The sequence below is a fragment of the Pleurodeles waltl genome, chromosome 3_1 (genome assembly GCF_031143425.1).
Source record: "Pleurodeles waltl isolate 20211129_DDA chromosome 3_1, aPleWal1.hap1.20221129, whole genome shotgun sequence".
NCBI classification, from domain to species: Eukaryota; Metazoa; Chordata; class Amphibia; order Caudata; family Salamandridae; genus Pleurodeles; species Pleurodeles waltl.
The window spans coordinates 938,907,636-938,925,866 of NC_090440.1; the positions used below are offsets into that span (position 1 = coordinate 938,907,636).

The 18,231-nt window shown below is 41.4% G+C and overlaps 1 protein-coding gene and 1 pseudogene across 1 annotated transcript in view; both read left to right on the forward strand.

Moving 5' to 3' along the window:
- The window catches only part of IL22RA1 (interleukin 22 receptor subunit alpha 1), a 143,576-nt gene that overhangs the window by 115,839 nt on the left and 9,506 nt on the right, over positions 1–18,231 (forward strand). Inside the window, exons 4-6 of the mRNA XM_069223953.1 lie at positions 1,614–1,795; positions 4,330–4,462; positions 13,447–13,565. Of these exons, the coding sequence (XP_069080054.1) occupies positions 1,614–1,795; positions 4,330–4,462; positions 13,447–13,565 (434 nt within the window). The remainder of the gene's footprint in view (positions 1–1,613; positions 1,796–4,329; positions 4,463–13,446; positions 13,566–18,231) is intronic.
- Positions 14,592–14,700, forward strand: LOC138286170 (5S ribosomal RNA; annotated as a pseudogene).

Consider the following 18,231-nt stretch of genomic DNA (forward strand, 5'->3'; position numbering starts at 1 on the left):
ATGCTTAGTTCCCATCCTTCTCTGTCACTTTGCAACATGCTTTAACCAAAGACATGGTGTGACAAAGTAAGGTTATGGTGCAAAGTAATAACAAAATCAACTGCGACAAAGTGATTACATACATTTGAGTTCAGCAGAGAAATTCATCAAGCATCATTCCCTAATGGCAGAATTTCATTAGTGAGGCTCCTTAACTATCATCAGATTCGCATCAGCATGTTGGGCTCCATGCAAAACAATTTAGTAACACAAATTTGGAAAACATCTAACTATAGCTCTAGCAAAACAGTGCGGTTGGTAAAAGAAAAAGCAAATATGCATGATAATCAAAATTCCTATTCATAATACCTATCCTCAATGTAGATCAGCAAACCAAGTCAGTATTCGTCCTCAGGACATCAGTCGATCAGCAAGGCATCAGGATTCAGCACCAAAGTTCAGAAAACGCAAAGTCTTTAAGCAATAAGTCTCTTGTCAAGACCCACAAGAAAATATTGACCTTTTGGCCAGCAATAAAATGGGCAATGAATCTGTCTTTTCTCAGTGCAGTCTCGTTAATCAAAACTACTAAAACTATTCCCTAAATCCCCATTGGTCAATGAATTGCATGTTCACACTAAAACTCCAAATCTGTGAATCCTACTATTACTCCGTTCACATGTCGCTGATTGGCTGTCCTGCAATGTCCTCCTCATCTGACATGTCAAGTAACAATATTGTTGCAGCTCCTACTCCCGTCAGTGTCTCCATTGTTCTCCTCCTGAGAAAGTCAGTCTCACACATATTACACACAAAATGTTACATTAGCAAGAACAGCATCTTCTAGCAGTCGGTTCTCATGAGAAAACTCTCAGTTATGAGCACATGTAAACAATACAATGGAAAATCACAGTTTAACTCTATAGGACAGCCATTTATTTAAATGTTAAGAAATATAGCTTGACATGAGGCCTGGTAAATAGGCCAAGACCTTCGCTAAGTTAGGGCTTACAATTAATAAAGCTAATACATAATGCATAACCTTTAAAATGACATATTACTACATTATTCAAACATATATTCAACATTTTACAGCATTAGACTATTAATTAGTACACTTCATGAACACTGGCGGCCACTCATCGTAATCACATTTTCAAAGGCGTACATTATTTTTCTACGTTATTATATTTTCTACACAAACTCATTATTCAGAATACATGAATACTGATTAATATTTTTTTTTTAAACACCTGCGCAATATATGAGACCCACAGTCCTGGAACAACTTCAAGCTCTGTTTAAGCTTGGAGATCTACTTCTGGTTTCACACCCAGCCCAAACAAATGCTGTGCTTATCTTTAAAAACAAAAGTGAGCATGCTGACGTCAGAGTAGCTTCTTTTTTGTATGTTTAAAATAAGTATTTTTAGTGAGGGAGTTACATTTGATAATATTGCAGCAAGTGCATTAAATGTTGTAATCTCGCTTTGCAAATGGCACACTTCAGCAATGAGAACTTTACGTAACGGGTATAGTCCAGTGTTGTTAGAATGCTATGTTATAGTTTTGTTCTGGACTACAAATGTCTCCAAAGCATAGATGTATATTAATAACAGATATCCTTTCTTACAGCATCCATCGGACCGCCAATGCTGACCTACGTGTCTACGATTAACTCAATAAAGTTTATATTACGGCCTCCAAACATTTTTGTTCACAGCACCGATGGCCAGCCGCAAACAATTGATGATCTATTCAAAGAACCCCCGGTAAAATATCATCTGACTTTATCCAGCCAGAAGAAAAATCAAACGGTAAATGACAGTTGCTATTTATTTGTGATTACAAATAACCCAGGGTCCCAGAAGGTGTATACAGTCTGAGTGTATGTTCAGTGAACTTAGTGATCGAGGCTGATGTGAAAGCTGAATTAAATACTAATTGATTGCATTTATTATTGGTAAAGAATTTCATGGAATTAGCTAACATAGAAAATAATGTGGATCTTGGAAAATGTGCCCACTTGAGTGGCCGTCATGAATTACGTAATGCTATTAGTGAATGTATATTATTACTAGTTATTGCGCACGTGTAGAGAAAAACTATTCATTAGTATATCATATTACCGATTTCATGCTATGCATTTGTTTCGATAACTTTAGGCCATAAAGTGGCGAGGTTTGGGCCTAATTTGCAAAACCTCATGTCAAGCTGCAATGTTTAATAAATGATAGAAAATGTATTGTAAGACTAGAGAAATTAATGCTTTCATTGTTCGCGCTGTGCTGACCAAACGATGATTTGTAGAATGTCCTTAACTTTCTCATGAGAACTGCTTGTAGAATGATGCTGTACTGGAAAATGTAACAAAGTAACCTTGTTGCGTAAGACAGCGATGTTTCCAGGAACCAACAATGGATGCACTGACTGGAGTATGGATTGCAACAAAAGAGTTACCTGATGAGCCTGACAATGCGAATAGAAAAAGAGGAGCCAATCACCCTCATGTAAAAGACAGTTTTGTTATATCTTAGATCTGGGTTTTAGTTTTTATGGGGTCACCTTTAAACGTGCGATTTCCTGACCAATGACGATGTGGGAAGATTCTTTATGGAGTTTTTAACTTTGCCTGACTGCACAGAGAGAGTTAGTTCAGTCTCATTCTTCTTCACTCACTTTCTTATTATGATTCCACCTGTAGTGGTTCTATTCAACAGGCTGAAGAGTTCCTGATGACTTTATGTTCTAACTTTAACTTTATAGCTTAGTTTGCTAATGGTGGATGGTGATCCCTTAGAAATTGCTACTGAAATGGTTCAGATAGCTTAGAGCTCACCATGTCTGAGCCATACCCTTTCACTTCACATTGCTGAAGCTGACTAGACGGATCTCCAACTGACAAAGAGAATCGCAGCTTGCCAATCCACTGAGGAGAGATATAATAAACTGCTGTTGTCTTTGCTGTAGATTTTGTTCTTTGCTTTCTAGGTACTGACCGCTATTTTGATAAAGCCCTAGTTAGATGTTTTCCAAATTAACTTTTGACTAAATTGCTTTTCCATGAAGTCCAAACATGCTATTCTAATTGGAGGGTTAGTTAGTAATCCTGATTATGACAAATGTTATTAACTAAGAATTGATTCTGTTCACCTGTTGAATTCAGATGTATGTCATTTCTATTGCTCAGCTTTTGTTGTTATTGATTTGTACTGTGACTCTTGAATGCTTAATTGCAAATGCATTAGTTAAATTGAGATTCTTTAGAAGATTTGGTCAGCCAGTGTTATTCATATATGTTTATCATTTGGTATTGAGAATAATATACATAATGTTACCATTGTTAATATAGGGAAATAAACTTTCTAACTTTCCTAAAAGGTGCCGTTATTCATGGCTATATGGGTCATGGTGCCTGAAGTTTACTGACTCAAGGTTTCTTACAAATTGATTGTTGCATACGTTGTTGTCACTTGATGTGGTTGTGAATAAACTGAAAAAAGGTTATGGTGAGATTCCTCTAAGCTCGGTCAAAAGATCTATAGACCCTCTGATGCATCCCCTTATGAATAAATTATTAAAGACCAAATAAGGTCAGATGCGCTCACACTGACTTAGCTCTGCATCTAGTGGTTCAGCAAGGATGTCATGGGTCCTGGTACAGGCAAGTAAAATGGCCCCTTTTACTGCTGTTGGGGTAGCAAATATAGCAATCATCAGGACAGCTGAGTCCCTCTGCTGCTGCACCTGTTGCACCAATGGTAGCTATGCCTGCCCCAGTCTTCATCTCTTGGGAAGGATGCACTGAAAATTATTAAACGTATTATTTATTTATTATATTATTATTACTCTTCTTCGTATTATTAATATTATTATTGTGCAACTGATATTGCTAATATATATATATATATATATATATATATATATATATATATATATATATATAATTCACCAAGAGTATTCACTGCACTCCATGAAGTTCAAATAGTGCCTATTTATTGATGCCAAATTAACAACCACCAACGCGTTTCAACTCCCCAAGGAGTCTTGTTCACTGTGAATACTTTTGGTGAATTATATTTTTCGAGATTGGTCCTCTCCGTCACGAGCACCGGCAGTGGAGTGCACCACCCAGCAACCTTTAGACCATCCTTGTTTGAAGATATATATATATATGTATATATATATATATATATATATATATATATATTGCTAATATATTGAACCTGGCACCAATGTGACTTATCAAAGGCATTGCTAACTCACTAACAGTACTCGGAGAACAACACATGTATTCTGATGGTTTTACAACACTAATCTGCATACTATTTCATTTCTTTTTGTGACACAGCTTACCGTTGTACAGAAGGAATTTGACGTTTATAGCCTGGAACCTGGTACTGATTATAATGCAACAGTTTATATGATTCTTAATCCAAGACGATGCAGCGAAAGCGAGACATTTTTGGTGAGAACCTTACCAGGTAAGAATGTCAATGCAACAGATAGTGGCTGTCACAAATGTAGGGCAATAGAAAGTATTTGACTTTAGAAATTGACCAATTTCCCATAAATTACTTCCCAGACAGGCTTGTGGTGATTTTTCCTGGCTAGGTAGTAATGGAATGCATAGTGGTATTAAAGAAAATATCACATGGTAAACTGGGTTCTGTGAACCCACCAAACCTTTTCAATCTGCAAGATGTTGGTGGGGTCACGGAGCTCTGTCTGTATCTCCCACAGAAGCACCTTGGAGAATATGAGTAAAAGGCAGATATAATATAAGAGATAAAATACCCCTGCCATACATTATAAGGATATTGCAAGTCACTGAGGAGTTTCATAACCATATAGAGAAGCAACGCTGTAGGCCAAGTTCCTTTTTAAGTTATGGAACGCTGATTTGATTTGCAGAAGTCCTTATCCTGTATCACAGGGGGACCTTTATCCCATATAGAAAATTGTCACACCATCACCTTACCCACAACCCACTTAAAACCTTAGTGCTTAGCTCTTTCAAATGAAAGAGAGAGCATGTTTGCAAACATGAAGGATAAAAATATAACCTCTAGTGCAAAAGTAAACACATCTAAAACCTGTTAGATATTTGCTATATTTTATTGCAAAAAAATATATTAGAAACAGTTAAATACAAATCAGTTTTTTAAAATGCTGTAGTAGTCTGCAATGTGTAGAAACGTGTAGAAAGATTTTAACTTTTCTTTAATTTTCTAAGGAGTGCAAAATATAAACATGTTATTTATCCTCGTCAGGTTATGCCAGAAAAGCAACATTTCATTTTTGTTGCTTTGACCTGCCTTTCACCTCAGATGCTGGCTCTGGCAGCAAGCACTGTGATGTCAGAACTTGAATGCAATTAGTTATTACAGTTGAGTTCTGATGTCTTTTCTTTATAATTGGTGATAGGTGCATTACAAGTCGCTAATATAAAGAAATTAGAGATGGACGTTTATAGCGGGATTGTAGAATCCCATGTATTATCTATGATATTACATTTTTCAATGCGGTGATTGATAGCCATGCCAGAGAATTAATGTAGCTGGCCTTAAAACGAAAGAGGTTTGCAGGAAGCCTTCACCACTCTTGGTCCCAGCTGCAGATAACATTTGTATGTTCTGCCAGAGGTGAAATCTCTGTTGGACAAATACCACTAGTTACATTTTTCCTCTCACATGGCCACCATTTTGTCAACTGGTGAACTACCACAGTTAAAAACTGCCATCCCGTGAATGATGTCACAATAATAGATCTCAAAATCCCAACTGAAATCATAAAAAAAATCCTAGAATGCCCATTATTAGCGATGCAAGAGTGGGAAAAGATAACTATTTTCCCCAACTCTAGATAGCCCCTGAAACACAATAAGGATCTAAAAGTTCTTTTAAATATTGCAAATCGACTTTGCAGTGCGGCTTCCTCTATTGTGTTCTTTAAGATACCTATCTTCTCTCAGTTGTTATTTCTCTCTTTTTCATTGTTGGCATTAAGTACAAGCATATTAAGAGTGTGCAAATTTATAATTCAGATTCTTCTATTCATATGTATAAAATCTAAGCATAACCTATGCATGAAGAAATCACACTACAAAATTCAATTTTCCATATTTTTTTATGTTTTGTATTTAATCAAGTCTGATTCCTGTTTTCCCTACACTACATTTCTTAGATATTACAAATGCATTAAGTGAACCTTGCTTTTAAGTACTGCAGGTGTGGTTTCTCCATGAGAGCTCTGTGGCTGTGCCCCTCTGAAACTCCTACAAATTTAACTAAAAAAATATTAAATAACTTTTAGCACTGTGATGCAGAACTCAGGGTTTATTTTTCTAAATCCCTTCATTGCCATTATAGTCTATGATGGTATCCAGTGTGGGCCAGTGACACTGTCAGCATCATGGTTATGGGAGTCAGAGTCTGCATCCCTGCGTGAGGCCAGCGTCCGTTATTCACAGGCATAGATAACATTCTTTCCCATGCATCACACTATAGGAGTAGATGCAAACACATGTGACTTTGTGCCTTATTCTCAGTAATGGGAATTGTAATAATGCTAATCTTGTGTTATGTATATTGTGCTGGGATCCCTGGTCACGCTAACCTTCCACACTGTGACACCCCACACTGTGGCTGTAGGTGTCTGGCTCCTTTAGAAGTGAAGATGCTGTATTTGTTCCACCCTGGAATTGATCTAAAAGTCAAGCAGTGTTCTTGTTCCCTTACAAAGTCGATCCAAATATCCAAGTCAAGCACAAAGGAAGAAATATGTGCTTATAATAAGGACACCTATCTGCTGTATGGTGTTAAAACTGGCCCTATCATCATGCTCTTTACATTAATACCAAAAACATGGATTAATTTACGAACAATGAATGTTAAAAAACGATAAGGAAATGGATATCAGTAATTTATTTCCTCTTTTATTTCATAATGTTTTACTCAATTTTGCATTCCCCAAAAGTGTTAGCTATTTCATCATGTTGTTTCTGTATTTTATTGCTCTTGTATATTGAATACTTTGAGCTGTGTGAGGTGAATTTGAGGGGTTTTGATTGAGAGCTGTGGCTCTGAGGTTAAGGGCAAAGCTAAGTACCTGTTTGTGTGTTGGCTTATCTTCAGAGCACACAGAACAATGGACATGTATTCCATTTCGAAGTGAAATTCTCTGTAAATGTATGCGAAGGGAGTACATACAGGTGTCAAAATATTTACAGGGCAAGAGCAAAAAGAAATAAAGTGCTTAAATGTGAGTGAGTGCAGTGTATGTTTGAGGGTGGTGAAATGAGGGAGACGTGAGAATATGCATTCATGGGAGACTGAAAATAGGGTGCTTACGAGGAAAGTGGAGGTAGAAGATGTGCAGATGGACAAGATGTGCAGAGAAAAAGGGCATACATATCTAACAAAGAGTGCACATAACTGAAGGCCAATAGTCCTTCCAATGACCTCAATATTATTTAATTCACAGTCTCACAATTTCAGAATTAAACATTTCCAGTGTTACTTATTAGTAACAGATCATTGTTGTTACTCATTTACCTTAAACAGCTAACAACCATTGCCAAAGCCAATAGTACTGACAGGCTTTAGGGGTACATCAGTTGTTGTGTTAGATATCTGGATGCCGTAACATCTCAGAGAGAAACCAAAATACCGGTACAGTGGCACACTAAGGGAATTGCAAACAATTATTTTACATGTTCCATTTTAGAGAGCCACCACTTTTTTGATCCCACCTAAGGACCTGTCTGCACATATGTCTTTATAAGTGATTGCAGCCAGTAGCTTTGGGTGCTTCTGAAGCCTGGTTAGATCATTTTCTTTCAAAGCTGATGCTACAAGCAGTGCAAGACACTGGGCAAGCCCACACTTTAAAGGGCCTGAAGTTGACATGCTGTACAATTTGCACATTACAGTTACTGTTCAACATACATTGGGCAGTTTTTCATGAGTTTAATATTTCAAGACTATGGCCCCCATTACGACCATGGCAGTCCGAAGACCACTGTGGCGGTGTCACCGCTGACAGGCTAGTGGTGAATACCGTCAAATTGGGAGTTTGGCGGTTTGGCCGAAGCCAAACCGACGATCCTCCACCTGTACCATCACATTACCGCGTTCTGCCGGGCTGGAGGTGAGCACCTTCAGCACAGCGTATGGTTTGATACTGCTAGTGGTTTCACGAGGCGGGAGACCACCAGCATTTTTCTGCCAGTCGCACCGCCAGAAAAAGCTGGTGGTCTTGCACCCTGGCAACAGGAATAAACATTCCTGTCGCCAGGATACAATCACACACACATCAACATACCCACACATATGCACTCACATACTCCCACACACAAACACACCCCTACTCATCCACGCACTCTCGTCATACAGCCCCATTCACACTAACATACAGACACACACACCGCACTCATGCACACATTCACTCTCCCAGCGCATACATACATGCACAGTCCCCTCCCCATAACGCATACATACATTCACAACCCCTCCCGCCTCCCCCAGTGCATATATATATTCACCCCCAGTGCCTACATACACCCCTTCCATCCGCTCAATTACACTCATGCTCACACCTGCACACACGCACTCATTCACTCACCCCCTCCCCATCCACAAACACTCACTCACTCCCCTCCCTATTCACAAACACCCACTCACCCCAAGCCCCCATCCACAAACACTCACTCACCCCCACCCCATCCACAATCACTCACACACGTAGACAAGCACACACAAACACTCCCCCTGCATTCACGACATTCACACACGCAGACATGCACACACTCACACCCTCCCCTGTCGGACGATCCACTAACCCCGGCCGTCGAGAAGGTCATCTGGGAGGGGATGGGTCCTGGTGCTTCCACCGCCAGCAGCGCCTCACCATCTGGACACCACCACACAGTATTATGGGTTGTCATACGGTGTGCGGTCTCTTTTTAGCCTGGCGGTACTTCCTCTGCACTGCCGACCGCCAGCACAACTGGTCTCGGAATTCCACCTGATTTCAGGCAGAAGTCATAGATCAGTTGTATTGGCGGTCTTTTGGTGCCAGTGGCTTCGGCATCCTTTGTAAAAGACCAACAAAGTTGTGATGAGGGCCTATATGTTACCACAGCTTGCCTGAAGGTAACTATAACTTGCACCCTTCCAATATAATGGTACTTACCCCACATAATACATCACTAATAACAACTTGTATGACATCATTCATAATATAACTGCAACATTTTCAATAACATTAGTGATAACAAAACTGCATGGGTTGGGCACGAATTATGGTTACCTTAGGGCACATTATAGTTTCCTGAGATAAGGAGATAAGTGTAACTATAACTGTTGAATTTCTATGGTTTTGTGCATTTAAAATTTGAACCTAACTAAAACGTCACTGTAACCTTTGGTTAATTTCAGTGAATATCTAAGGTATTTTTAGTTCTATTTCCTAACTATGATGTCCCTGTAGCTTTTATATATATATATATATATATATATATATATATATATATATATATATATATATATGTTACGTAAATAGTAAACTTATGCTTCCTCATAAACACTTCTGTTTCTTTATTTTTGCTCTTGATATTTTGGCTGTGATCTTACGGTACAACAATGTTCAGACTACAACATAAAAAAATATTAAGTAAGTTGTGCATTTGTGCAGAAGGTCCAGATCCGTGCCAGATTTCGGGATAATTACTGAAGTTAAGTAACTACTGAAGTGAAGAAGATCCTACTTTAGACAAGGATTAAATCATAGCCCCTACCCGGATATTAGAGTACTGCTACCACTTCACCACCGCTTTGTCATACTCACCAGTGGTAATTGGCCTTGATTAAAAGGAATGTAAAAACTGTGCAGTAAGGCTGGATGGGTGGTGATAGCCATCAAATTGGCAACGCAAGCACAGTTAACAAAGTAAGGGTTTAGGTTAGCTAACTGTAAAGATATTTTGAAAGAGGGGTGTCAAACTAAAGTAGTGTAAAAAAATAAGCAGTTAAATAATAGTTTAGATAATTGTGCCATGTAACGTAAAATGCAAACACGTGTGTGAGAAAGTAGCCTCTTTCTAGCATGGATACCCCCACTTTTGGCCTTTTTGTGAGTGTGTGTCAGAGAGATTCTGCTTGCAAGTTTCCTTCAGGAATCCTCTGCAACAACTTCAGACTCTTCTGACCTCTGATCAACCGCAGCCTGGTCCAAGAAACTCTGTAACTGCAACAAAGTGTCTACAAGAGACACTTTTCTTCAGCAACCTCAGCTCCAAGTCAGCAACTGCAACAGTTTCCACAGTGTTCACGCTCTGGGGACTCCCTGTCTTCATCCTGCACTAGAAGAACTGACAAAATCTCCTGTGGAGTGACGGAGTCACTCCCCTGCTCCAAGCAGGCACCTTCCAAGATGACGACCGGTACCCTGGGACTACTCTTATGGCGACAAACAAGCTTCTAAGGACACAGAGGGTGGCCATCATTGACATAGACTGTCCTGAAGTCCTGCTGATGCAATTTGAAGGAGGTAAGGCCTTGCCTTCCCTGAGAACGATGGTATCCCTGTGTATTGTGTTTTCTTCACCTCCTGAGGCCTTTGTTCACTCTTTGCAAAACTCATGCACAGCCTGGCCCAGGTCCCCAGCACTCCATCCTGTGACGCTCAACTCACTGAGTTGTTCTCCGGCGGCGTGGGACCTTCTTTTGTTGTGCTGCATCAACTGCATTTTGCAACTCCTTTGAACCCAGATCCTGCAGCTTCTGGGGGTGCTGGATGGCATCCTGAGGGCTCTCTGAAGAGCTGAGAGCCCCCTCTTCTTCCTCACACAGAGGTGAGGCCCCCAGGTCCCTCCTGGGTCCATCAAGTGCCATTTTGATGAAAAATGCACTTTTGCTGTTGCCAAGGCTTGTTGGTGCCTTCTAACACGAAATCTCATCTGCAACAATCTTCACGCCGTGGGACATCTTTTGCATTATGCAGGAACCCGCTGGCATCTTCCTAGGATGCATTTACTAACCAGGGACGCTTCTTTTGCACCCTCTTCTGGGTTGGCAGGGGCTCCAGTCCTTCTTAGAACCTCTTTCGACTTCTGAACTTAGTCTCCTTCCTTTGCAGATCTTCAGATCCAATAATCCAGCAGTTGTTCTTTGCAGACTTGGTTGGGTGCTGCAAAATACCAAAAACTAGGTGTAGTGTGTCCTAAGGAGACTTGCAGTACTTTACTCCTGCTTTTCTGGGCTCTGGGGTGGGGTAATTTACTTACCTTTACTGTATTCTTACTCTCCCAGCGATTCTGCACACACTACACTTGTCTAGGGGGAAATTTGTGATTCGCATTCCACTTTTTTAGTGTATGGTTTGTGTTGCCCCTAGACCTATTTTCTCCCATTGCATTCTATAGGATTTCCTACTGTTTGCATTGTTCTATGACTATTTACTTGTCAAATTGTGGTGTCTAGTGTATATATTGTGTATAATACTTACCTTCAGAAGGCGTATTGTCTCTAAGATATTTTTGGTACTGTGTCACCCAAATAAATACCTTTATTTTTGGTAACACTGAGTATTGTCTTTACTTGTGTATAAGTACTGTGTAACTATAAGTGGTATTGCAGGAGCTTTGCATGTCTCCTAGTTCAGCCTAAGCTGCTCTGCTATAGCTACCTCTATCGGCCTAAGCTGCTAGAACACTACTACTTCCCTAATAAGGGATAACTGGACCTGGTATAAGGTGTAAGTACCCACAGTACCCACTACAAACCAGGCCAGCCTCCTACAATGTGGATGCATGTGCACACACAGACACACAAATACAAAGTCCCATCATGACACAAATGTTCTGAGAACATTTAGTACGGGTCGCCTTGTCAAGAATGACAGAATCAATCAGGCACGTACCATGCTTGATAACATTCTTTCGGCATGGTGTTTTTCTCTCAATTCTAGTTCTCCTTTGTTGTTTTCAGGGTAAACAGCCTAACTCCTTCAGATGGACCCCCACACTCCAACCCCTCACTCTTGTTCTCTTCCAGCGTCACTTTCCCTCCTTTCACTCCTTGCCTCTCTCCTGACAATTTTCTTGTCCTCAGCCTTTCCTCCTTTTTCTAAAAGTGTTCACTTTAAATCACCGTATCCCATTTCTTTATCTCCAGTCTCCGAAGTTCATCATTTTGGCCTGTCACCCATCTTTCATTGTGCCTGATTCCACCTATGCCTTTATTTGCTGCAATCTTTCCCTCAATTCTTCAGTGCTTTTCCTAAGTTGTCATTTTCACCATTTATGTTTACTCGAGTACCCAAACTCTTTCTACATGTCCCGTCACCCCTTTTGCACACTTTTGTTTCCAGAATACAGTTCTGCTTCCTCTCCCCTTCACCCATCCTGCTCATATTGCAGCTGAATAGAAAACTGACTAAAGGTGATGCTCCTAAGGGAAAAATTTTCAGTCCTCCTGGTGATGTCCCATAAATATATAGGGCCTCATTACAACCCTGGTGGTCAAAGACCGCCAGAGCTGTTTTGGCGATTGCACCACCAACAGGCTGGCGGTGCAATCTTGCCTATTACGACTGCGGCGGAAGCGCTGCAGTCGCACCGCCGGGACCGGCGGTTTACCGCCATGGTTGTCCCGGCAGCTTTAATCCTCCAGGGCAGCGCTGCTTGCAGCGCTGCCCAGGGGATTACGAGTCCCCTTCCCGCCAGCCTTGCCATGGCGGTAGAGACCGCCATGGAAAGGCTGGCGGGAAGGGGAGTCGCAGGGCCCCTGGGGGCCCCTGCACTACCCATGCACTTGGCATGGGGAGTGCAAAGGGCCCCCAGGCACAGCCCCACACTGCTTTTCACTGTCTGCGTAGCAGACAGTGAAAAGCGCGAAGGGTGCAGCTGCACCCGTCACACGGCCGCAACACCGCTGGCTCCCTTAGGAGCCGGCTCTCATGTTGCGGCCGACATCCCCGCTGGGCTGGAGTTCCTCCCGCCGGCCCAACAGGGATGTCAAAATGGGGCCGGCAGGACTGCAGCCGCATTGGCGGCCGCACGGCGGTTAAACCGCCACCCACCAAGGTTGTAATGAAGCCCTAAATGTCTTAAGGCCTAATGCCTCCTTTCCCTGGCTGCTGACACGTTTTTATAAAATTTAGTCTTCTCAGGCAACAATAGCATTGGAGCCTACAACTGAATTAGATTCCAGCCCTGGCTAAAATTCCACTGCGGCTGAGCCATCTGAATATGGAGCTCAGTGGCTGGTGATGTTTCTTGAGCCAACCTAGCATTCCACGAGCTCTGGGTGGTTGCTGTGGGTGTGTTAATCCCTTGGTATGTGGCCAACTTGTTAAAAGGAGGAGCATCCCCACACTTCTTTGCCAGATTTATGATAGAGGGCAATGCTCATGCAGTATGTGTTAACTCTCTTTATCCTTGTTCTTATTTCTGTTTCTTGAATAGGTAACTTTTGGGCTTTTATTCTTGGAGGTCTTCTGGCATTGATACTGCTGTTTGCTATGGCAGTACTCTGGCTCAGCTATAAATATGTGAATTTGCCAAGGAAAATGCCTATGTCTCTGGTAAGCATGCTTTCTATTATAATAAATCTGGGATTTGTAAAGCCCGGCAAATCACCCCTGAGGGTCTCAATGCACTGAATTGTAGACAGGGGAACATGGTGATTTGCTGAGAATCACAGGATGTTGATTATAACACAGATTAATGTATTTTGTTGAATATCTTAGAGAGATGCCTACGTTTTACTGATAAAATTACATTTAAAGTAACGCTGGCATTATGAGCGGACATTATTTCTTGATTTTGCTGAGCATCTCTGAACTCAAGTAGATGATATTGTGACAAATCCCTTGAAAAAGAGCTGTGCAAGCAGTGTGGTACATAGAATCCTGTATATTGAGCCATATTCAGAAATGTGCTGGAGCATTAATCTGAATGGTCACTAAAACATTAAAGCAAAACAAGCATTTGCAATGCAACAGGTCTCGCATTTCTCCAAGTTAGAGCTATTAGCAGTTGTAAACTCCTAACCGGACTTTTCTTGCCACATTAAACCTATCGGCAAAAGTGCAATTATCTACGTAACAGGCAAAAGTGCAATTAACTATGTAACAGGGTCGATGTCATGCAAAGCGCTCGACTTCTGCCAAGCGAAATCGCGCTGTGAAAAAAAGATTAAAAGTAGTCCACAAACCAGTCGGAAAAAAGCGAGCCTCGCGCGTTTTCAGTACTAGGTCGCTGAGCTCAAGGAGGGCTAACCACCGGTAAAGGCATGCCTTCCACTAATGAAAGCAAGCAGATTTTGAAAGGCAAGCCCACGAACCAATGAAAGACACTGATGTGACATGGACGGGGCTCCGAGACCTTTTCTAACTACTAATGCGTCTCACAAGCGAAATACATGCGCAAGCGCATGCGACGCAGGCTCGACCCTAAAAATGGTGTTCCATGTGGGTTGGGGCATTGGGCCTCCGGCAGTGAGCGCATGCCCGACTTCCCAAGGGGAGCCTGTGCAGGTGCGATTAAGAGCAGCAGGATCCGGGTGGTGGGTTTGTGAGCAGAAGAGAGCTGAAACTGCAGCTTTTCCTGCCTACGGTCATACCACCCTGAATGCACCCGATCTCAGAAACTAAGCAGGGTCGGGCCTGGTTAGTACTTGGATGGGAGACCGCCTGGGACTACCAGGTGCTGTAGGCATTTTGCCTCTCGCAGACACTAGGTGCTGCACGTCTTAGCTCAATTACACAGCTTCCTCGCTAATTTCATTTTCCACTTTTTATTTCCTGCACTCTTTTTTTTCCTGTCTTAAAAAAAGGAATAAAAAAGAACTGCAATAACACTAAAATACACACTTTACAAAAGAAAACTTGCAATTATTCTGCACTTTACACTTGGCCCAAGCTGAAGAAAACATTTGCTCCACAATGGGCAAAGGGATCCCTAGCTAAGGCTTTGCTTTCTTGCGGTAAGCATATGCGTGAGGTCTTAAGACCAGATATCACATCTTGTGATGTCATTTCCTGTCAGGTCATGGCCCACTATTGGCAACCAAATGGAACAAATCAGCACAGTGTGTCGTAAATGTGATAAAAGGACGATGATGTGTACAATTGAGTTTTTGTAAAAGCATTCTAAAGCATTTTCAAGCATTTCATGGCACTGTAATAGGTGTCATTAACTTAACAATACACTCGGCCCAGCACATCGAGTCGGAAATGTGATAAAAGGACGATGATGTATTCGGTGTGGAAGAATGAAATGAGTTGCAAACACTAGTGTAACAGAGTCCAAAAGCAGAGCATTCCAGAAACAGGGAATAAAAAGAGGAAAGGTGCGTACAATTTGAGTTGTTGTAAAAGTATTCCAAAGCATTTTCTGGCATTTCATGGCACTGTAAGAGGTGTCATTAACTTAACGATCCATTTATCGACCTCAGAAAGAATGGGTGAGCAAGGCGTGTGCAGAATAAAACCTGTTCAACATAGGAAAACATCCCACCAGAGACCACATTACTCACTGTTGCGTCCTAAGCATTAAACTACAGATCTCTGTCTCTTTCAGTTTCACTTGTATTGTAAGAAGGGCCATTATTTTGCATGTTGTTTGAGAAAGGATTCCATGATGAAAAATCTGATTTTTTCAACAACTCCTAAATACTTTCTGTGGGACCATGGTTTGACAAAAGTAAAGAAAAGACTAGCCACGCTCTGCCTGTAAGGCATGGCGAATATGTTGCAGATGGCACTTACAGAGTGACAGAGCCTCTCCATTAAGTGAAAAAGTGCAAGAAGAGGGCTTGCCTTCCCGTTTATTTCTGGATTTGTTAAGGTAGTGTAGAAGAGATATTTCTCCCGGCAAGACTGAATGGAGGTGTCGCCACTCAGTGGGATAACGAAGAGAGAACTCCTACATAGCAGCAACTAATCGTCCTTGGGAGGAGAGAATGAATGCTGCTGTTCAGAAGCAGCGTCTCCCCTGGTGACTCCTCCTTGTCATGCCCTAAGGAGGGGTCCAAGGAGGCGCAGCACATGCTATGTCAGGTCAGGGTTGTCCATTGTAATTGAGTGTGTGAGAGGGGCCGTCTGATAGTCGTGCTAGATTGGGCTGCTGCAGCGTGTGAAGATGAGAGAATTGGACGTAACCCAAAGCATTTAACGAGCATTTTCAATACAACTGGTCATGCATTTGCTCGAGTTAGAGCTATTACCGTTGTAAACTCCTAACCAGACTTTTCTTGCCACACAAATAAAAAGAAAAGAAAACGCAGCACAATCGCCATTTGTGTGGCAAGAAAAGTCTGGTTAGGAGTTTACAAAGCTAGGGGTGGGGTGGGGGAATGCAATGCTCTTGTGTTTGCTTGAGTTAGAGCTCCTAGCGTTGTAAATTACTGAGTGGACTTTTCTTGCCACACAGACTGAAAATAAAGAGAGCGAGGGCGAGCTGGCCCTAGAAAATCCCCCCTCTGATGTTGGTTTATGTTCACAGAGGGAGCTGGTGGGGAGGAGGGACTGAACAAGCACCCACACGGTTGAGGTGAAACAGGCAAATGCCAAAAAAATAGTCCCTTACAGAAGAGACAAACAGGACATAGTGTAATTACACAGTACTTTGTACTGCTCCCAAAGTGAAAAAAGGCAGGACAAAGAGGCAGAACTGACCACTAGCAAGCAAGGATTTTTGAAGGGCACTGCAACTAACAAATCAAAATGCTGGAACTCACTCTATTGTATACTTTAGTATACAGCAGGCCAAACGCTAACGCTCGACCTAAAAAGAAGATATTGCAATGGAAAATACCTGCACTTGTTTTGGTCAAATTTCCATATTCTATAAAAGAGGAGAAAGGAAATATTACCATCTCAGTGTAGTTTGTATGATTGTGCGACTGTAAACTAAATCAAAAGAGAGTTAATGAAAGAGAAGTCTATGGTATTTCTATTCTTAATAACATAAAATACTTTTGTTTGTATCTTGTTATCAGTTTGCATACATAGGGCCTGATTTAGATTTTTGGCGGAGGCGCTTACTGTGGCACAAACGTGACTCTACATCAGTCCCATAGTCATCACCTTCATTGACAGTTTAAACACAAAATTAGACATCAGTCATAAAGTGTGAAATAGTCAAATAAAAACATATGCAAAAAATCACACTTACAAATCATTGCTTTCCATACATCAAACGCAAGGATAACTTTACAGTAGCTTCATTTTTTTTTATTGGAGAAGTTTTTAGGCTGGTTTCAAGGTAACTGGTCTGATGGCATTCTATCAGTTATGACAACTGATTAGCTGACTGTTGGACTTTGAAGAAATTCCATCTCAATGCAGGTAACCCATCAAGCAGCTGTGTGAAAATTTCACATGTAGTAGGGCGGCAAGCACTAGTTCAACTAACATTTCCCTATTACATTACAGTTTCCTGTGTATTTTCTGTCATCCACACAGTTGAATGTGAAGTGGAGTGAAACAGTTGAATTTAGGGGCAACAATTTTAAAACAGTTGAATCCAGGAACGCCAATTTTTAAAACAATATGAGCCATTCTCTGTTATAGCCCTCATCAAATGTTCTACGTCGCTGCCTTGCGTTACTGTGCGCTGGGAAGGTGTTACATGTGTTGAGCGTGGTTGTTCTCATGCATCCACCCATGCTTTTTGGCACATTTCCCAGATTTTCCAATTCACTAAACCTGAGAATGTGTGAATATTGTGCTTGGGATAGAAGTGCAACAAGGAGAAATATTATTTGTTTTTGGAGGAAACATCAAATATTGCTAAATTTGGCTTCTGTCTCTTTCTGCCCACAAAATGGGACAATGCTGAAGAATAAGACTACTTGCTGCCATTAATCATATTTCGTTCAATGTAGAAGTATGCAGCTACATTTTAGCCATCACAGGTGTCTTTTCACATAAATATAAAATGTGGACATTTTGGGCCATATTTATATTTTTATAACGTAACACAGCAAAGCAACATACTTTGATGCACTGTGCTGCGTGAAAGGGAGAAGGGAGGAAAGTGCCATATCTATCACGATATGGCACATTCCTGCTCTCTCCTTGCGCTAGAGCATTTTTGCCTGCCTAGCGCCAAACCAGGCACACTTGCAACATGGTGCAAGGGTGCCTGTGTTGCAGGCAGGAATGTTTTTGTGCAGGAAGGGAGATCTTCCTGCAGAAGAACAATCCCTTGAGGTTGTTTTCTCATTCTACATGTACTGCAGAA